This window comes from Phocoena sinus, chromosome 2, assembly GCF_008692025.1.
Source record: "Phocoena sinus isolate mPhoSin1 chromosome 2, mPhoSin1.pri, whole genome shotgun sequence".
Lineage (NCBI taxonomy): Eukaryota > Metazoa > Chordata > Mammalia > Artiodactyla > Phocoenidae > Phocoena > Phocoena sinus.
This window is the reverse complement of record NC_045764.1, coordinates 139,511,076-139,533,849: the sequence shown is the minus strand read 5'-3', so window position 1 is coordinate 139,533,849 and position 22,774 is coordinate 139,511,076. Positions and strand designations below refer to the sequence as shown.

The window sequence follows — 22,774 nt, the reverse complement described above, 5'->3', positions numbered from 1 at the left end:
ATTTCTTTTTCTTCTCTGATTGCTGTGGCTAAAACTTCCAAAACTATGTTGAATAATAGTGGTGAGAGTGAGCAACCTTGTCTTGTGCTTGATCTTAGTGGAAATGGTTTCAGTTTTTCAACATTGAAAATGATGTTGGCTGTGGGTTTGTCATATATGACCTTTAATATGTAGATGTAAGTTCCCCCTATGCCTACTTTCTGGAGGGTTTTTATCATAAATGGGTGTTGAATTTTGTCAAAAGCTTTTTCTGCATCTACTGAGGATTTTTGCATCTATGTTCATTAATGATATTGCCTGTAGCTTTGTAGCTTTCTTTCTTTGTGACATCTTTGTCTGGTTTTTGTATCAGTGTAATGGTGGCCTTGTAGAATGAGTTTGAGAGTGTTCCTGCCTCTGCTTTATTTTGGAAGAGTTTTAGAAAGATAGGTGTTAGCTCTTCTCTAAATGTTTGGTAGAAATCGCCTGTGAAGCCATCTGGTCCTGGGCTTTTGTTTGTTGGAAGATTTTTAATCACAGTCACAATGTCAGTGCTTGTGATTGGTCTGTTTATATTTTCTTTTTCTTCCTGGTTCAGCCTCGGAAGACTGTGCTTTTCTAAGAATGTGTCCATTTCTTCCAGGTTGTTCCTTTTATTGGCATATAGTTGCTTGTCGTAATCTCTGATGATCCTTTGTATTTCTGAAGTATCAGTTATTACTTCTCCTTTTTCATTCCTAATTCTGTTTATTTGAGTCCTCTCCTTTTTTTTCTTGATGCATCTGGCTAATGGTTTATCAATTTTGTTTATCATCTCAAAGAACCAGCTTTTAGTTTTATTGATCTTTGCTATCATTTACTTCATTTCTTTTTCGTTTGTTTCTGATATGATCTTTATGATTTCTTTCCATCTGCTAACTTTGGGTGTTTTTTTTGTTGTTCTTCTTCTTCTTTCTGTAATTGCTTTAGGTGCAAGGTTAGGTTGTTTATTTGAGATATTTCTTGTTTCTTGAGGTAGGATTGTATTGCTAAAATCGTTCCTCTTAGAACTGCTTTTGTTGCATCCCATAGGTTTTGGGTTATTGTGTTTTTGTTCTCATTTGTTTCTAGGTATTTTTTGATTTTTTCTTTGATTTCTTCAGTGATCTCTTGGTTATTTAATAGTGTATTGTTTAGCCTCCATGTTTCTGTATTTTTTACAGATTTTTTCCTGTAATTAACATCTAGTCTCACAGCGTTGTGGTCGGAAAAGATACTTGATGTGATTTCAGTTTTCTTAAATTTACCACTGCTAGATTTGTGACCCAAGATATGATCTCCTGGAGCATGTTCCATGAGCACTTGAGAAGAAAGTGTAATCTGCTGTTTTTGTATGGAATGTCCTATAAATATCAATTAAGTCCATCTTGTTTAATATATCATTTAAAGCTTTTGTTTCCTTATTTATTTTCGTTTTGGATGATTTGTCCATTGCTGAAAGTGAGGTGTTAAAGTCCTCTACTATAATTGTGTTACTGTCAATTTCCCCTTATATGGCTGTTAGTATTTGCCTTATGTATTAAGGTGTTCCTATGTTGGGTGCATAAATATTTACAATTGTTATATCTTCTTCTTAGATTGATCCCTTGATCATCATGTAGTGTCCTTTTTTGTCTGTTGTAATAGTCTTTATTTTAAAGTTTATTTTGTCTGTTATGAGAATTGCTACTCCAGCTTTCTTCTGATTTCCATTTGCATGGAATATCTTTTTCCATCCCCTCACTTTCAGTCTGTATGTTTCTCTAGGTTTGAAGTGGGTCTGTTGTAGACAGTATATAAAGGGTGTCATTTTTGTATCCGTTCAGCCTGTCTGTATCTTTTGGTTGGGGCATTTAAGCCATTTACATTTAAGGTAGTTATCAGTATGTATTTTCCCATTACCATTTTCTTAATTGTTTTGGGTTTGTTATTGTAGGTCTTTTCCTTCTCTTGTGTTTCCTTCCTAGAGAAGTTCTTTTAGCCTTTGCTGCAAAGCTGGTTTGGTGGTGCTGAATTCTCTTAGCTTTTGCTTGTCTGTAAACGTTTCAATTTCTCCATCAAATCTGAATGTGGGCTTCCCTGGAGGCACAGTGTTTGAGAACCTGCCTGCTAATACAGGGGACATGGGTTCGAGCCCTGGTCTGAGAGGATCCCTCATGCCGCGGAGCAACTAGGCCCGTGAGCCACAACTACTGAGCCTGCGTGTCTGGAGCCTGTGCTCCACAAAAAGAGAGGCTGCGATAGTGAGAGGCCCCCACACCGCGATGAAGAGTGGCCCCCGCTTGCTAAAGTAGAGAAAGCCCTCGTACAGAAACAAAGACCCAACACAGCAAAAATAAACTAATTAATTAATTAAAAACTCCTACCCCCAACATCTTCTTTACAAAAAAAAAAAATCTCAGTGAGATCCTTGATGGGTAGAGTAAACTTGGATGTAGGTTTTTCCCTTTCATCACTTTAAATATGTCCTGCCACTCCCTTCTGGCTTGCAGTTTCTTCTTAAAGATCAGCTGTTAATCTTATGGGGATTCCCTTGTATGTTATTTGTTGTTTTTCCCTTGCTACTTTTAATATTTTTACTTTGTATTTAATTTTTGATAGTTTGATTAATATGTGTCTTGGCATGTTTTTCCATGGATTTATCCTGTATGGGACTCTATGGTGTTTTTGGACTTGATTGACTATTTCCTTTCCCATATTAGGAAAGTTTCAACTGTAATCTCCAAATATTTTCTCAGTCCCTTTTTCTTTTCTTTTTCTGCGACCCCTATAATTTGAATGTCGGTGTGTTTAATATCGTTCCAGAGGTCTCTGAGACTGTCCTCAATTCTTTTCATTCTTTTTTCTTTATTCTGCTCTGCAGTAGCTATTTCCACTATTTTATCTTCCAGGTAACTTATTTGTTCTGCTTCCTCAGTTATTCTGCTATTGATTCCTTCTAGAGAATTTTAAATTTTAGTTATTGTGTTGTTCATCATTGTTTGTTTGCTCTTTAGTTCTTCTATGTCCTTGTTAAACGTTTCTTGTATTTTCTCCATTCTATTTCTAAGATTTTGTATCATCTTTACTATCATTAGTCTGAATTGTTTTTTCAGGTAGACTGCCTCTTTCCTCTTCATTTGTTAGGTCTGGTGGGTTTTTACCTTTCTCCTTCATCTGCTGTGTGTTTCTGTCTTTTCATTTTGCTTAACTTACTGTGTTTGGGGTTCTCCTTTTCACAGGTTGCAGGTTCATAGTTCCCATTGTTTTTGCTGTCTGCCCCCAGTAGCTTCCTGGTGGAGAGGACTGGTGCCTGTATTCTGTTGAATAGCCTGGATCTTATCTTTCTGTTGGGGTGGACCATGTCCAGTGGTGTGTTTTGGGGTGTTGTGACCTTATTTTGATTTTAGATAGCTTCTGTGCTAATGGGTGGGGTTGTGTTCCTGTCTTGCTAGTTCTTTGGCATACGGTGTCCAGCACTGTAGCTTGCTGGTCATTGAGTGGAGCTGGGTCTTATCGTTGAGATGGAGATCTCTGGGCGAGGTTTCGCTGTTTGATATTATTTGGAGCTGGTGGGTCTCTGGTGGACTGATATTCTGAACTCAGCTCTCCCACCTCAGATGCACAGCCCTGATACCTGGCCAGAGCACCGAGACCCTGTCAGCCACACGGCTCAGAAGAAAAGGGAGAAAAAAAGAAATAAAAAAAATGAAATAAAATAAAGTTATTAAAATAAGAAATTTTTTTAAATTATTAAAAATAAATAAGTCAAAAGTCAAAAAAAAAGAAAGAAGAGAGCAACAAAACCAAGAAACAAATCCACCAATAATAACAAGCACTAAAAACTTTATTAAAAAAAGTAATAAATAAATAAACGTACAGACATAACCCTAGGACAGTTGGTAAAAGCAAAGCTATACAGACAAAATCAGACAAAGAAGCATACAGGTACACTCACAGCAAGAGTAAAAGGAAAAAAAAATATATATATAAAAGCAAAAGGAAGTGGGCAACCAAATCAATAAACAAATCTACCAATGATAATAAACTCTAAATACTAAGCTAAGATAATCTTAAAACCAGAAACAAATCAGTTGCAGAAAGCAAACCCCAAATCTACAGTTGCTCCCAAAGTCCACCACCTCAATTTTGGGATGATTTGTTGTCTGTTCAGGTATTCCAGAGATGCAGGGTACATCAAGTTGATTGTGGAGATATAATCTGCTGCTTCTGAGGCTGCTGGGAGAGATTTCCCTTTCTCTTCTTTGTTCGCACAGCTCCCAGGGGCTCAGCTTTGGATTTGGCTCCGCCTCTGTGCTTAGGTCTCCTGAGGACATCTGTTCTTCGCTTAGACAGGACGGGGTTAAAGGAGCAGCTGCTTCGGGGGCTCTGGCTGTCTCAGGCCGTGGGGAGGGAGGGGTACAGAGTGTGAGGCGAGCCTGCAGCAGCAGAGGCCAACATGATGTTGCACCAGCCTGAGGCGCGCAGTGTGTTCTCCGGGGAAGTTGTCCCTGGGTCACGGGACCCTGGCAGTGGTGGGCTGCACGGACTCTCGGGAGAGGAGGTGTGGATAGTGACCTGTGCTTGCACACAGGCTTTTTGGTGGCTGCAGTAACAGCCTTAGCATTTCCTGCCTGTCTCTCGTGTCTGCACTGATAGCCGCAGCTCGCGCCCGTCTCTGGAACTCATTTAGGCTGAACTGTGAATCCCCTCTCCTCACACATTCCGAAACAATGGTCTCTTGCCTCTTAGGCAGGTCCATACTTTTCCCCAGACTCCCTCCTGGCTAGCTGTGGTTCACTAGCCCCCTTCAGGCTGTGTTCACGCAGCCAACCCCAGTCCTCTCCCTGGGACCTGGCCTTCGAAGCCCGAGCCTCAGCTCCCAGCCCCCACCCAGCCTGGTGGGTGAGCAGACAGGCCTCTCGGGCTATTGAGTGCTGGTCGGCACCAATTCTCTGTGCGGAATCTCTCCACTTTTCCCTCTGCACTCCTATTGCTGCGCTCTCCTCCATGTCTCCAAAGCTTCCCCCCAGCACCCCCTGTCTCCACCAGTGAAGGATCTTCCTAGTGTGTGGAAACTTTTCTTCCTTCACAGCTCCCTCCCCGAGGTGCAGGTCCCGTCCCTATTCTTTTGTCTCTGTTTTTTCTTTTTTCTTTTGCCCTACCCAGGGACGTGAGGAATTTCTTATCTTTTGGGAAGTCTGAGGTTTTCTGCCAGCATTCTGTAGGAGGTGTTCCACATGTAGATGTATTTCTGATGTATATGTGGGGAGGAAGGTGATCTCCACGTCTTATTCCTCTGCCATCTTGAAGGTCTCTGTTCGTAGGTTTTTAATGAACAAAAAGCGTTCCAAGAACAAACAAGTATGAAAAATGGTGTCTTTACTGCAAGGTTTCTCAGAGCTTTTGATATGATAATGTGCATTGTGATATGCTAATGTGAATTGGGACTCTCCCAGAGGGAGAACTAATGTTAAACTTATTTGATCCAGAAAATGTTTTAAAGACAAACATCTGTTATCATCCCAGGGAATTATAGTGTTCCAAAAGAATACAGTTTGCAAATTTTGGACTGCACTGTCAAATCAAATTCCTTACACCCTGACCAACTCATTTTGCCTTCTCTAGAAAACACTTTTCTCATCTCACTCATATATTTAAAAAAATTCTCTGTTCATTTTAAACCCTCATGGTCAGCAAAAAAAAACCATAGTTGTTTCAGCTTCTAGAGCCTTGGTTTTATACTTTATGCCTACTCAGATGAATGTAAAAAGGAATTTGGGGAAGAGTAATACTCTAGGCCAGGAGGAAATGACATGATTCCTTTTAAGCATCACATCAGGCAGTTTGAGAGCTACAGTCATCCAGTAAAGTGATTGTGTAAGCCCTTGCAACACGAGATGGTAGGGCACGTAAACAGGGAAAACATATGAGTTCAGATGTTAGTTGAGATCCCATGAATGGACAGAATTCCTCACAGAGTGAGCTCTGATGCAAATGATCATCAGTTGCCCACAGACCTTGTCTCTTGTAATGAGGGAAGGGGCCACAGAAAGAGGAATTGGAATAAAGGTGGAGTCATTCATGGTGTGTCTTGTTTACCTGGGACAGCCCTCCTTAGCCCTGCTGTCCCAGCATAACTAATAAGATTGCTCTCTTTCACTCTCAGAAAGGTCTCGGTTTGACTGATTAATTGTACAGACACTTTAGATGAGGGAGAAGACAAGAGCCAGTAGAGGAGCTGTGTGTCTTAAATGTGAAGGAGATAAGCATTACTTAAAGGGAAAAGAGTAATGAAAGTTGTTAAGGGCAATGTTAAGTCAGTGATGATGAGACTGACCCAAGATTTTAATGTGGAACGGTTTCAGTGAGAAAGTAAGGTCCATCTGTTTAGTTTTGATCTTATTGACTCTTCAGGGCATTTTGCCAAATGTATTGTTATTTAATGATCAGGCTTCTTACAGTGTTGATATCAGATTTCTGATGCATTGTTTAGAAGATTTTTAAGAAACATGAAAAAATTCATTGTTGAGCATAGATTTTTACAATCAAATTGCTTCAAGTATTAGTTAAAAAATAAAAACGTGTGTATAGAATTGTATATCCCTATATCTCCCATAATGTTTCGCATTGTTTACACGCAGTAAGCACTTAATAAATGTATGCTTGATATGTTGATACGTACTCTGATTATTGGCCAATGCAAAAAAGGCCTAAATATAATTATAAAATAGCTAAAACAGCTTCTTAGAAGTTTTGATCATGTGTATACAATTTAATGTCTTCTATACAGACACAAATTAATTATGTTATTTCACCATAAGGGACAGAGTCTAGTTTAGCTGCTGTAATTTTTTCATGTTAGTTCGCCACTTTTGTCAGTAACCCACTTTGTTGAAGAACATTCTAATTATTCTTAGGGATTATGAAGGAAGTAGATGATACTGACTCTGCATTAAAGAGCTTAAAGAATAAATTTATTTAAGGATATATTGCCTATCCTCTGATGAATTGTTTGCTATGCATTACATGAAATTTTAATAGGTAGTAAGATCATTCAGGTACCATACAGGCAGCTAGAGAGATACATAATCAGAAAAATCCAGCCTCCCATCCCTTTATTTATAGCCAAGTGAATTTAACTTTTGAAAATTCATTCACTGGGCAAAACTCTGACTTGGTTGGAAAAGAAGTTAGGGATGTGGTTTCTTCTTTCATAGCTCAGTGTAGGTAGGGGAGTGATAAATTAGCTTATGGAAGAAATACAAAGTACTGAGTCTGGCAGATAGAAACTTTTCCCCATTGTATAGATCCCATAGGTTCTCTCAGAGTGCCTTTACCTTAAAGGCTATGTGTATACATTAAACATTTTTAAGGAGAAAAATAAAATCTCAGCATTTTAGTATTTTAGGAAATTTTTCCAGGTGGCCATGTGCCGACTGTATTGTAACAGAGACTGGAGATAGAACAGATAGGAAGCTTTTGTGGTAACCTATCCATAGGATGAAAAGACCAGATTCTGGGACCTTATTAGGAAGGAGACTATGAGTTTGAGCTATTCTGAAGGCAGAATGAAAAACTCTTTGGTAAGTGATTTTATAAATGGGTCATATAGAGATTGGAGCCAACAATGGAGCTGAGAAGATCAGTGGTGCTGTTGACCAAAATGTCTGCCAGACAAAACTATTCAGAGTTTCACCTTTGAAAAGCTATAATTTTGTTTTCATTTCCACTATGTAAAGGGTTTATAGGTTATATGCACTGAGGAGATGCTCACAGAATGAAATTTACCATATCTCATCTCCTTTTCCAGCTCCAAAATGAAACCAGTATTCCACAACCCAAAATCCTCTTTATCTGGTTTGGAAACTTGATGTTTAGTGTAATTTCCAAATTAGAAGGAAGCAAGAGAATAGCGACAAGCACACAGACCCCTGGACCTGGGCAATTTAATCTGCCCAGTGCTTTAAAGAAGGTGTTCAAAAACTGCTGATAAAAGACATTTATTTGTTCCTGAGTTCAGTGGGCTGACTGTAATATTTGAGAAAATGGAAGGAAGGGCCCTACGAAGGTTGTTACATCATTAAAAATTGATGACAGAGCACCTAAACTAGATTGTGATGGAGTGCCAATGGATGCAGCACTGACTTAAGAATATACAATTTGATACAACTGAAAATCAGGATGATGGGGAGCTTATAGATGTAAGAATATGTGTAATTTGAGGATGATTATGGGCAGATTATAAATGTTAGATTTGTATTACTCATGTTCCCTGGGTATTTTTCCTTCTAAGATTCACAAATTAGAAATTCCATTACTAAGTATGTATCCAATTTTCTTGAATTTTTAATTCTCTCAAAATAAACATTAATTCCTGAGTAATATTGATGTGTATCATAATGTTTAATAGTGTATCACAGTGAATAAGCATAAGCAGAGTAAACTAAAAATTTCCTTTTATGTTACAGAGATATTAGTAAATTTTCTTTTCTACTGCATTAAATGCTATTTGAGTAATGTTGCAACCATGGCAGATTTAAGGGCTTTTGCCTGTATTCAACCATATCCTAGTTTAGTGATGGGCCCAGAATATCTCTTGGTACTTAATCATTTAAGGGGTGCATGCTGTTTCTACTTGGTTTATATTCTAGCCCTTGGGGGTGCTTAATTATTTGAGATCTGATGTTTACACTTAAGAACTTCTGGTCAGATCTATGATTAGTAAGCAATTAATATTGGCTACAGAAGTCTGCTGTGGGGTAGAATAATTATTATTTGCAACATTAATCTTAAAGCTGATAAGGGTGTTAGGTTGTGTAGTTGTTGAGACTGAAGCTCTGATCTGATTCTGGGCAGATTAATTTCCTGAATGTGTTCCTTATGTTTCACAATGAGGATAAAGTAGTAACTTAGGGTGATTGTGTGAATTTGGTGAGATAATGTACATAAAGCTCATAACAAGTACTAAGTAAAGGTTTGCTATCACCATTAGCATCTCAGGTTTCTTGATGATCTTTTATGTATATGTCACCTGGGAATTAATCTAATTGCTCTCTAAAAAGATTTATGGCTTCTACCATAAAGAAATACAACTACCATAAGAAATACAACTAACTTACTCTTTTTGCAAATTTTGGTACTTCTTTATGCTTATTACAAATATTAAGTAATGCTGAAGTTTAAAGAACATCAAAATCACCACAAATCCTATTGCCTAAATATAAGAACTGTTAACATTTTATAAACATCCTTCTAGTCACTTTTCTATGTATACCCATAAATCAACCCTCCACACACATATTCACAGATATAATATTACAAAGAATAAAATTAAGAAAACTTTTTATAATAAAACTATGCTTTTAATTTTTTTCAGATACATCCTCAGAAATCCCCATCATAATCTTAATGGCTTCCTAATTTTCAGTTGTATTGTTGTGCCATCATTTGTATCACCTAATATTTATTTTTGAACATTTTACTTTTTTCACATATTATAAACAACACTTCAGTGATCATTTTTGTGTGCTCATTTTACAATGTCACAGTATAACTTCCAAGAAATGGAATAATTTGTCTAAACTATATCCATTTAAATTCCTAACCCATACTTAGTATAGGTATATTTTCTTGATTAATTTCTGATGATATCTTTATCTACAATATTATACTATGACTTAGAATATATTTATTTTTCATAAACTACTAGGTTCCAGTAACTTATGTCCCCAGGTTCTACTATTCTTGGTATTAGAGTATTAGCAAATAATTTTCACTGTAGCAATAACTTTTGTGATTTATACCTCTTAATAGCTGTTTTGTTTTTTGCCTTCCATCTCTTCAGACTGGCAAATCAGAATACTTTAATGATATTCTCAGTCAGATTTGACCTGGGATGGTTCTTATGTACTTGCTGTTTGCTTTGCTATATAAGGAGAATCCTTTAAAGTTAATTCAACTTCTATTTTTCATTTGTTCAGAAGTTATGTGTTTGGAACTGTGTTGTCAATAGACAGGTACAAAGGAGTTTAAAAGGTAATTGCTTTCAAGAATTTCACTATATTTATAGCATGATATGTTAACACATATAGGGGAATATAAAAATATAAACCAAGGCATATAATTACTCTTTTAAGGAATGAGGTATTGATAGGTTCTGTAGAAGAATAGGAGAAATTCCTTTACCTAGGATAATCAGAGAAGGTTTTATAAAGGGAATAATAAGCCCCAAAGAGTGCCTGGGATTTAGGAAGGATGAAGGAAAAGGGAGAGGGCTTTGTATCAGTTATCTATTGCTGTATAAGAAATGACTCCAAGACAGAGTGATTTCATAGCACAGTGATTCATTATTTTTCATGACTCTATTGGTTGACTGGATAATTAGTTCTTCAGTTCATTTCCCTCAGGTAGCTACATATAGTTGTCACCTTGGCTAGGGACAAGGTTCAGCTGGGACCACTGGATAACTATACCTCTCCATCCTTGCTATCTTGCTGTCAGTACATTCCAGGCTTCTTCATGAATGATGGTCTCAAGACAGCATTCCAAGAAGCAAAAGCAAAACAAGTAAGTCCCTTAATGTCTCTGGAAATTGCATAATATCATCTCTGCCTTATTCTACTGGAAGTCATAAAGCCAGCACAGATTAACGGAAGTAGATTCCACCTTTTGGTGGGAGGAGCAATAAAGTTTCATTGCAAAGAGATGTGCATACCAAGACAGGAAAAATATATGGTCATATTTTGAGATCCACCACAAAGGAACTGAATGAACAAAGATTTGGAAGCAAGAATAAATTATTTGGAGGTTCAGCAAGAAGACAGTTTATGACACTGTTTTTCAGAATACATAAGAAGCTCTTGGCTATTCCACAGATACTGTTCTTAGGGACCTCAACAGTTTATTTAGGTTGTTGACAGTGCCACTTTACTCTTTGGGTCTTGGATCAATAATACTTGTGACTTGGTAAAGAGATATTTTAATACTATTTCAAGTTTTGTATTTAGTGTTCCCATATTAATATAAGTATAATAGTAATACCCCCTTTATAGATATATAGAAAGAGTAAGTGATCTAATGTTATCCTCTGTTTATTGCTTCTTTTCATATTCTGGGGCTAAAGATTAGAGAAGTGGCTTGCAGGTATCATTAATGAAAAATGTTAATGAAAATTACTGGAAAACATTGAAAATGTCTATCTAGTACAAAATAAACAGAGAACAGCTGTAAGTAAAAGAAATTCCATTTTTCAACATAGTGAATCCATTCAGTACTTACTATATTTTCTCTTTTTTTTCCCTTTTTTCTTTTCTGTAACTGATAAAAGTAGACTTACAACTAGGTAGAGTGATCTGTTGTTTGCATTTTATAATTTGAAGGGCAAAAGAAAATCTCTGAATCAAATCAAATCAAATCTCTGAATCAAATCTCTTGAATGAAATCAAATTTGAATCAAATCAAATCACTGCAGTTCTGAATCTCACCATTGTTGTTTCCTTGTGTTTTAAAGTTTTTTTTTAATAAGAGATATAAGAATATATATAAATACCCTGAAAAATACAACTAATAAATGAATTCAGTAAAGTTGCAAGGTACAGGATGCAGAAATCTGTTGCTTTTCTATACACCAATAAAGAACTATCAGAAAGAGAAAGTTATCCCATTTAAGATCATATCAAAAAGAATAAAATACCTAGGAATAAACTTAACCAAGATGGTGAAAGACCTATACTCTGGAAACAATAAAACTTTGATGAAGGAAATTGAAGATGATCAAATAAATGGAAAGATTTCCCGTGCTGTTGGATTGAAAGAATTAATACTGTTAAAATGGCCATACTACTCAAAGCAATCTATGGATTTAATGTAATCCATATTAAAATACCCATGATATTTTTCACAGAACTAGAACAAATAATCCTAAAATTAAAATGGAGTCACAAAAGATCCCGAATTGCCAAAGCAATATTGAGAAACAAGAACAAAGCTATAAGTATCACTCTCCCTGACTTCAGACTCTATTACAAAACTACAATAATCAAAACAGTATGGTTCTGCCACAAAAACAGACACATAGTTCAATGGAATGGAAATTAACCCATACACCTATGGTAAATTAATCTTTGACAAAGGAGGCAGGAATATACAATGGAGAAAAGACAGTCTCTTCAGCAAGTGGTGCTAGAAAAACTGGACAGCTACATGTAAAAGAATGAGATTAGAACATTTCCTCATGCTATATACAAAAATAAACTCAAAAATGGACTAAACACCTAAATGTAGGACTCAAAACCATAAAACTCCTAGAAGAAAATAGGCAGAACACTCTTGGACATAATATTATTTTGGATCTGTCTCCTAAGGCAAAGGAAACAAAAGCAAAAATAAATGAGACCTAATTAAAATTAAAAGCTTTTACACAGCAAAAGAAACCATCAACAAAATGAAATGACAGCCCACTTAATGGGAGAAAATATTTGCAAATGATATGACTGGCAAGGGGTTAATATCCAAAAATATATAAACAGCTCATACAACTCAATATCAAAAAAACCAAGCAAGTCAATCAAAAATTGGTAAAAGACCTGAACAGACATTTTTCCAAAGAAAACATACAGATGGCTAAAGGCACATGAAAACATGTGCATCACTAATTATTAGAGAAATGCAAATCAAAACCAAAATGAGAGATCACCTTCCATCAGTCAGAATGGCCATCATAAGAAAGTCTACAAATAACAGATGTTGGCGAGGTTGTAGAGAAAAGGGAACCCTTGTACACTTGTGGGAAAGTAAATTGGTATACCCACTCTCAAAAACAGTGTGGAAGTTCCCCCAAAAACTAAAAATAAAACTACCACATGATCCAGCAATCCCACTCCTGAGTACCTGGAAAAAAAAATGCTAATTTGAAAAGATACATGCACCCCAATGTTCATAGCAGCATTATTGTACAATTGTCATGGTATGGAAGCAACCCAAGTGTCCATCAACAGATGAATGGATAAAGAATACATGGTGTATATATACAATGGAATATTATTCAGCCATAAAAAAGAATGAAATTCTGCCAATTTAAGCAACATTGATGGACCTAGAGAATATTATGCTTAGTAAAATAGGTCAGACAGAAAAAGACAAGTACTATTTGGTATCATTTGTATGTGGAATCTAAAAAATAAAAGGAATGTATAGAGCAAAATAGAAACAGACTTTACAGATACATAAAACAAACCAGTGGTTGCCACTGGGGAGTGGGTAGGGGAGAGGAACACATTAGGGTAACAGGATTATGAGATACAAACTACTGTGTATAAAATAGATAAGTATTATACAGCACAGGGAATTATAGCCATTATTTTGTAATAACTTTTAGTGGAGTATAATCTATAAAAATACTAAATCACTATGCTGTACACCTGAAGCAAATATAGTATTGTAACTCAACTACATTTCAATAAAAAATAATAGTCATTGCCATATAATTATTGAAACTATTTTGATGTAGTTAGTTTTTATGATAATCATGGGATTAGCTGTAAACTGTTGAAATGTGTCCAATACTATGCTGTAATTTTTTTTTTTAAGAAGATGTTGGGGGTAGGAGTTTATTAATTAATTTATTTTTGCTGTGTTGGCTCTTCGTTTCTGCACGAGGGCTTTCTCTAGTTGTGGCAAGCGGGGGCCACTCTTCATCGCCGTGCGTGGGCCTCTCACTATTGCGGCCTCTCTTTTTGCAGAGCACAGGGTCCAGACGCACAGGCTCAGTAGTTGTGGCTCACGGGCCTAGCCACTCCGCGGCCTGTGGGATCCTCCCAGACCAGAGCTTGAACCCATGTCCCCTGCATTAGCACGCAGATTCTCAACCACTGCGCCACCAGGGAAGCCCCTATAATTTTGATAAATTTAAAAAATGGTCCCTTCTGTGTATCAACTTATCTTACTAGTTGAGAGTTAATTCAAGTAATGATTCAGTCAACTCATTGTATTGTGTGGAATTCCTCCTTCAAAATTACAACGTCCCTAAGAGGGATATTGTATTAAATAGTTTTTAGTATTTAACACTTAATATAAAGTAATTAATGAGATTAATTTCTAACAAAATAGTTGGCATGGTTCAGGTACTAGATGAAATGGGGCATGGATTAAGTGAAGACTGGGAAAGAGAAGATATCTGTTTCATAAGTGGATGCCTAGAGGCAGCTTACATATATGGGTAATTGCAAAAGAGCATCCAGGGATACCAGGAGCCATTATGAGACAGCTGGAAGGAGAATAAAACTTCGAAATTGGAGATCTGATGTTCAGCTTCTTCATTTTGTTCTAAGGCCAACTGGGGTGATTTCAAGTGTTTTAGCAGGCTGTGTGATACATATAAAATCATACATTGGTGGAATATTCTCCTTCCATGTCTTAAATATCATTATTAAAGGTGGACTTTAGTGAATAGAAATAGAAATGGAAATGATGTATGAACCACCTATGTGGCTTTAATGGTTACCAGAAATGCATTCTCATATCAGTATTTTAAATTGCTTAGTCTAAGGCCAATTATTACTTGCCAAGATTTATAAAAGAAAGATAATTAGGAAAAGTAAATGTTGGATGTCAACTTGAACAGGCACAAAAAGTCTAAAAAATATAAATCATTAATAAGAAGATGAATGGCTGCAGCTTGACCTAAGGAGCAAACAAAATGAAGTGACTGAAGAACACAGTTTATTCAGAGAACTGGATATCATCATCTGATCTGTTATCCTGAGCAACTCATAAGAGTGGAGGCAGAGTTACAATTAATTAGCTAAACATAGATTTTGTTTGACTCTGCAAATTGTTTAACCCTGAGAAATAAACTATATTTAGTTTATATACTTGGAATGGCTATAAGTTTATTTGTGAATTTTTGTAAACTATGGAAAGGAAATGATCATTAGCCTGCTTCCAAAGCATGTGAGTTGGGAGAATTAAAGAATAATGCAGCAACATGGATGGACCTAGAGGTTTTCATACTGAGTGAAATAAGTCAGACAGAGAAAGACAAATATCATATGGTATTGCTTATATGTGGAATCTAAAAAAAAGTGTACAAATTATCTACAAAACAGAAATAGAGTTACAGATGTAGAAAACAAACTTATGGTTACTGGGGGTAATGGGAGGGAGGGATAAATTGGGAGATTGGGATTGACATATACACACTACTATATATATACTATATATATATATATATACTACATATATACTGCTATATATATACTATATATTAAATAGATAACAAATAAGGACCAAATAGATAACAAATAAGGACCCTGTGTACAGCACAGGGAACTCTACTCAATACTCTGTAATGGCTTATATGGGAAAAGAATCTAAAAATGAGTGGATATAATTATATGTATAACTGATTCACTTTGCTGTACACCGGAAACTAACACAACATTGTAAATCAACTATACTCCAATAAAAATTTTAAAAATAAATAAATAAATAAAATTAAGGGCCCTGATAAAAAATAAAGATTAATACCTTTCTATAGGAAGTAGTGAGTACTATTTGAGAGCACGGATCATGTTGAATCCTTAGTGACTATTGTAGTGGCTGCATGTAATAAGTGTTCAATAAATATCTACTGAATTAAATGATACATGAATGAATAGTGAAATCTGTGATTGGCTACATGGCATTATTCAGTCTTTTAACCTTTGTCTCTTTTTGAGAACATTAAACATTCATTCATGACTTTAATGTACATATTATGAAAATAATAGGTGTTTTTAAGTACTAAAATGTATTAAATGTTAAAAAAACATTTTCTGAAATATGCTGTTGGGCTCTGATGCACATCGTAAGGAGCTCGCTACCCTCCTCTCCCAGGTTTTCTAATCAGTTGAGAATCAATCATCTGTTTTATTAGGCTATTAATAAAACTACTCATTAGAATATTAAAGTTGCACAACTAATTAAAATTAGTGACTTAAAACAAGAACAGCCATTTATTTCACTCATGAATCTGTAAATTATGCAGGTCCAGGAAGGCATGACTTTCTGGTCCATGTGTTATCAGCTGGGATGGCTTGAATGGGTCTGAAAAGTTCACTTCTTAGCTGGCTCAGCCACATACATGGCTGGTAAGCTGATGTTGTCAAGCTGTGTGCTGCACATACAATCATAGATTGATAGGACATTTTCCTCCCTATCTTAGCTATCCTTATTAAATATGAATATAAATAGAAAGGGAAGTGATGGTTGAATCACCTGCACAGCCTTAAGTCTTCTTATATCAATATTTTAAATTGTTCAGCCTAAGGCCAGTGCTTAGCTGGGAGCTCAGCCAAGACTATTGACCAGGGGCCTTAATTCTTCTCCATGTGGAACTTTCTAGAAGAATGGGCTTCCTCACAACACGGAAGCTAGATTCTAAGAGCAGGTGTTCTAACAGTGAGGAATTGGAAGCTTCTAGTTTCTTAAGGCTTGGGCCCAGCTATTGGCATATGATTATAGTTACCGTAGTCTATTAGTAAAATAGTTATAGAGTATGCCTAGATTCAAGGGAAAGGAATATATACCCTGCCTGTCAATGGAAGGGGTGTTGGAGAATTTGTAGCCATCTTTAATCTAACATAATTATCTTTAAAATAATCCCCTTGTGGTGAATAAGAAAAATATAAGACTTTTTAGATAAGGCACTTACTAGTGTATATGCCAGAATTACCAATTCATTAAATGTGATAAACTTATAAAATTAGCTTGTCTTAAGTTGTCTTAAGCTTAAAAGGCTACAGGAGAGTATATAAAAGGCTTATCAAATTTTAACAGATTATTCTAATTATTCCTAGTAAAGTAGGCAAATTACGTCTATGGCCTCTCATTCAAAGGATAAAATTCTATAATAGTACTCTGCAGAACTTGCCAGGCCAAGCATGAGCATTCATGTTTGATGGATGACAATAGGCCTTCTTAATTTATTTATTATCTTAACATGGCCAAGGTATGTGTCACCTTAGCTTCGAAATATTTTATTCTCTCACGTGCATTAATAGTGTGTATTCCTTTTATGTTTTTGTATTGCCAGTAGTGAAGTTTGACTTGAAAAGAAGGATGTTTCTGAAAAAACGTTTCCTAGGTTTTTAGTGTGTGAACTTACAGGAAAAAATATCTGAATACTTATTATGTTCCAGGAACTGGTCTGTATTCTGGAAATACAGCAGTGAGCAAAAAGGACAAGGCCTAGGCCTGTACTTACAGATTTTGCATTTCTAATAGGGAAGGTAAATATCAACAAGCAAATAAATAAATGTGTAATGTAAATTAAAGTAGTGATAAATAAGATTAAGAACACAGGTATAGTAAGGGGGTAGAGAGTTGTATTGAAGGAAGGGGATATTCTTTCTGCTGAGTGAAAAATTAATTGTTGGGGAGCTATTTCCATGAAGATGATGATGTTGATGACGATGACGATGATACATACATAACATTTCATGGATACTTACTCCCTACTGGACTTTTTAAAAACTGATTTATATGTTACATCATTTAGCACAACTCCTTTGTAAAGATTGTAAAGTAACTGTAAAGTTGTAAGAGAGGAAATAGAATCCTAGAGAGATTTAGTAACTGGCCCAGAGACAGATAGCTAGTAAGTGGAAAAGCATATACTCTTAAAGGATGCAAGAATGCTGGTAGAGGTAGTGGGAAGGGGTTGTACTGAGGCTCTATTTTGAAGGGAGAGCCAATAGGAATTGTTGATAGAGTAGAGGTAGGAGATGAATCAAAGAATGAATTGAAGAATGATGCTTTAGTTTTGGGCTGAGCAACTAGGTGTGGCTTTACAGTTTAATGAGATGAAAAGTGCATTTGGTTGTTGAAGAGAAGGTGGTGTAAAATAAGAGTTCTCTTTTGGACTTGTTAGATTTGAATGGCAATGAGACATTCAAGAAGGCTTGTGTGTCTGTACTTCAGGGGATGGATATTACTTTGGGAGTTAGCAGCATAGAGCTAGTTTCTACTAAGATCAATTTCTTTCGTTATCGTGTGTCATGTCCCAGGGTCACTCTCATTAAAGATGTACCCATTTATCCTGAGAACACAGACTGTGGTGGGAAGCAGTATTTTTGCTTACTATGGAATACCATACTTGCTGTCACTATATTTTATGAAATGTGTACTAGTCCTAAATGTGGAAAATATTTTTAAGGAAGAAGTGGTTTCTCTTTTTAAAAATATACATATATTATATGGATGTGTACATGTGATAAAATTTTATAAAGCTGTACACCAAAAAAATGACTGCATGTAAAAAGAATGCTGAAATATATAATGTCTATAGTCTGGTTAATTGTATTGTGCCATTGTCAATTGCCTGGTTTTGATAAATTACTATAGTTTTGTAAGATGTCATAATTGAGAGAGCTACATGTGGGTACATGTGGGTATATGAACTTTCTGCATGATTTTTTTTAACATTTCAAGGTAAAAAATTATATATATAATTATGTATATGCTATATATGTATATATAATTATGTGTATGTTACATATATATATATACTTATATACATATAATTATATATATAATTGAATGTCTTACCTTAAATTGTGACTTTGATTAGTCCTACCCAGTGCAGGACACCAAACTCACATGAAAGTTGGAGGCAGAAAATATCCTTGTAATATACCAAACTTAATGGGATGTTGATTGTATTCTTCATTTATTAATGCTGAAAACGTTAAATACATTGGCAGTTTGTTTTTTTTTTTTTTCTGCGGTACGCGGGCCTCTCACTGTTGTGGCCTCTCACGTTGCGGAGCACAGGCTCCGGACGCGCAGGCTCAGTGGCCATGGCTCATGGGCCCAGCCGCTCCGCGGCATGTGGGATCTTCCCGGACCGGGGCACGAACCCGTGTCCCCTGCATCGGCAGGCGGACTCTCAACCACTGCGCCACCAGGGAAGCCCACATTGGCAGTTATATTCATATTTTAGTACTTAAGCTTTTCATATGATTAGAATGTGCGCATATTTAATGTACCCCCAAAGATGAAATGTGTGGTAATTTGTTAAGCTAAAAGGCAGTAGTAAGACATTTTGGCAATATAGTATATTACAGGCATCTTAGGGAGACAAATGAGTTGAACATGTCAAAATAATAGTTCTGTGATATTTACCGACAACTTAAAATAGCTGGGGACTATCTATTCAAAAACATGATTGTAGCATTATTTCATTAACCTCTAAAAAGCTCATTATTTTAAAAACATAAATCCTCTTTATGTCTCTTTTCAGGAAATGCAAAATTCCATTTGTTGCATAATTCTTCTACCATTAATTTGTTCACATTATTTCTGTGTTCGTCTTTCTTAATGCCAACAATGATGGAATAGAATGTTAAGTCTGTGATTACCTCTACTTTTTTGTTGTTTTTAAATATAAACAAAGATTTAAAGACCCAGATAGGAAATGTCAGCACTATATTCTTCCTAGTCAGTTCTAACAAAATATCATCTATCTTAAAAATTGTTCTTCACAGGCATCAAAATCCCTAAATAACAGCCAAAAAACCCCCCAAAAAACCAAAAAAAAAAAAAAAACCTGAGTAAATGCTTGTAAAATCATAACTTCCTGTTGTGAAATTATAACTTGTTGTACTCAAAGAGCAACTGTTATTTAAAAAACAAATGATTTTCTGAAAATAGATTGAAGATCTTAAGTTGCTTCACTGGCTTGTTGTTATACTAATTCCATCAAGTAGGATTTGGTTGATGAAACTGTGAAATAAAACAGTCCATACTTTTTGTTTAGACGAGTAATTTTTCACACGCTTAAAGGAACAAGAATGGAAGTGATCACTGTCTGATATTCCACTTATTTGTGAAATGCTTATGGAATGAATGTGGTTACTAAACATTGTGTTTACTGAATATTAAGGGGAATAAAATATTGCCCTCTTTTCAAAAGAGCTTACTGTTAACAAAGGAGTAAAATCAAAGGGACAAGATAGGCTGGGAGTGGTGTGTGATTGAAGGTGTGTTGATCTGGGGCTGAACTCAATTGCTTTTAAAAGCTTTTTCAAGATCAGGTCAACATTAGTAACCTGACCATATCTGGAGAGAGAAGAGTTGGTAAATTATGGGTTGAGGGAGGGAGTAGCAGTCAGGGGCATTAAAAAACCCTATTCCTTTCCTAGCCACTGTAGATGAATAACAGTGGTTTGCAAACTGACTTTATTCTTAATTAAAATAATGAAATAAAAAAGCCTTATGATACTGGGTTACTGACATAAATTTAATAACTAGAATTTTCAGGCACTCCCAAAGTTTCATTTTAACTGTTAATTCCAACGCTGTTTCTCTCTAGAATCTTCTAGAAATGGAACACTTTGATTTGTCTTCCCTCCCTATATTTCTGATGTTCTGTCAAAAATATTGATAAGCATGGAAGTAATCCAAAAGCTGGACGAAGCAAGCAGTGAGAAAGAGCATACATTTCTAAACTGGATCATCAGTCTCTCGAAAATTTAAATTGATTCAGGAGGACAGGGCTGGAGGCTAACTTTAGTCATAAGGCTAAGAATGTCTTAGGCAAATCATAACCTTGGATCATCTAATTCTTCATGAAATCTATCAACCATGCTCCTGTTTTACCACAATGACTAGAGTAGTGCTCACTCATAAAATCATGTTTATCATGCTAAAGATAACACTTACTGAGTGAACACCAAATTCTGGGCACTCTGCTCAGGGGTTACCATGCATATGCCGAAAAGTTTATAAAGGCATCTCTGTCAAGTGGTTCATTGATTTCACCAATATTCACCTCATTTTTTTTTCACTTGGGATAGTTGATTTATTTTCATCATTTCTTCTCTTGCAGCTCTTCTTTATGCAACTATTTTTGGAAATGTTACCACAATTTTCCAGCAAATGTATGCTAACACCAACCGGTACCATGAGATGCTGAATAATGTACGGGACTTTCTGAAACTCTATCAGGTCCCCAAAGGCCTTAGTGAACGAGTCATGGATTATATTGTCTCAACATGGTCTATGTCAAAAGGCATTGACACAGAAAAGGTATGGGTTATTATTATTGTTCTTGTTATTTATTTTCTGTTTCAATAGGATCTTCAGATGCCCATAGCTTTCCCACTCACATATTACTTGTATAATTGCTTTATAAATGTTACTCTTTATTTCATAAGTGACATATCAGTCAATCATATTATTTAGTGCTTGGAAGGTGGAAAATGTTCAACCATTAATCATCAATTAGTACTAGTCATCAAACTCAATTTAGGAATTGTGGTTCCTGAAAACAGCTAATTATTTCATTTCCTCAAAACATTCTCATTACCACTCAGAGTAATTTGTCATATTCCTCTAAAATGCTAACTGTGATGCCATTTCTTTTGCTAGATTTTATTCTTGATTTCTCTTTTGACATTTTGCCCATTTAAAATTCAGAAAGAAACTTCCTTGCTTATAACTAAAAGATTATATATCTTCTATTCTACCCTCTACTTAAATTTCTCTTCTCTCTATCACACGTTCTATAATGCAACTTATAGTTCTTTGTTTTCCCTTTTTCCCTACACAAATCTATGAAATGGATATGACCCTTGCAATCCACCTGTCATGTCTAATTTCTTGCTTGTCTTTTCATGGAACCTCTTTAAATTTTTCCCATCTAACTCATATTAGGGGCAAAGAAGAAACCAAAGTCCTCCTCATGATAAACAAAATCAAATAAATTCTCACTTCCTACACCCAGCTGATTCACATTCAATATAGGGAATGACAAGTAGGGCTTGCACATAAGACTTCTAGAGAAAACTGATCTTAAGCTATTTCACTTTATAAGTATCAGCGAAGTCTTTATTTTTAGGTACTGATTTTTGACATATGATAATCAGATAGCACATAACCTTCCTTGCCATTTCCCACAAATTTTATTTTTTTAATCATATGAGGTTGACTTGTAGTTTTTCTTTCAGACCTGCTCAACAAGCACCTTACAATGTCAAAGTGAAAGAGCCAATGAACAAAGTAGATGTTTAGTTAGGGGAATTTCATGAAACAAGTAGGAAGTTGTAAGCCAGAGCAGGTGTTAGGAGCAGAGGATTGAGGGGAGTTGAAGGGAACGGACTTGAGGGTAAGAGCTGAGGGAGGGAAGCCTTCAGAGAGAGTGCAGGTGAGATACTGGAGGCTAGCTATGTGGAAGAGTTATAAAAGAGGGTGAGATTTGCTCTTCTTTTGACATTTTACAAGATGCAGTTAAATGGCCCCTTAAAGTGGAATGTGTGACCACAGAGGGGAAAAGGAAAAACTGCATACCTGTGGAATTTGATTACTGTGTACCTGAACTGATATAAGGTTAGTAGGGAGGGAATCCAAAGAAGGAACAGGATCTTCTTGAGGGGTGCACGTGAGAGTCAGTGTTTAAATCGCTAGAAGCAGGATATTCTCTGAGGTCCACATTCAATGACACTGAGCTCAAGACGCAACCATTTACCTTGTCAATCACTATCTCAGTCAGAAGCTTTTCTTTCCAGAAAATTCAGTGGGGTCTCATGGTAGTTGACAGATAGCATCAGTAAACTGATGGAATAATAACCCTTTACACTAGAAAAGTACCTGACCCAGAGCTTATGCCACAGATATGGTACATGGCAGATTTTTTAGTTCCCTTCTCTAAGTTCCCAGATGCTGGGTTAGTTCGGGAATGGAACCAATAGATTCTCACAAGCTTCCCCTCTAGTACCTGCTCAACTGTCTGCTTCATGACGCAGTTAGGGTGTAATAT

At 36.0% G+C, this 22,774-nt stretch overlaps 1 protein-coding gene across 1 annotated transcript in view; it reads left to right on the top strand.

Annotated features, from left to right (window-relative positions):
- KCNH5 (potassium voltage-gated channel subfamily H member 5) overlaps window positions 1–22,774 on the top strand; it is a 344,887-nt gene that overhangs the window by 220,174 nt on the left and 101,939 nt on the right. Inside the window, exon 8 of the mRNA XM_032623255.1 lies at window positions 20,846–21,045. Coding sequence (XP_032479146.1) covers window positions 20,846–21,045 — 200 coding nt within the window. The remainder of the gene's footprint in view (window positions 1–20,845; window positions 21,046–22,774) is intronic.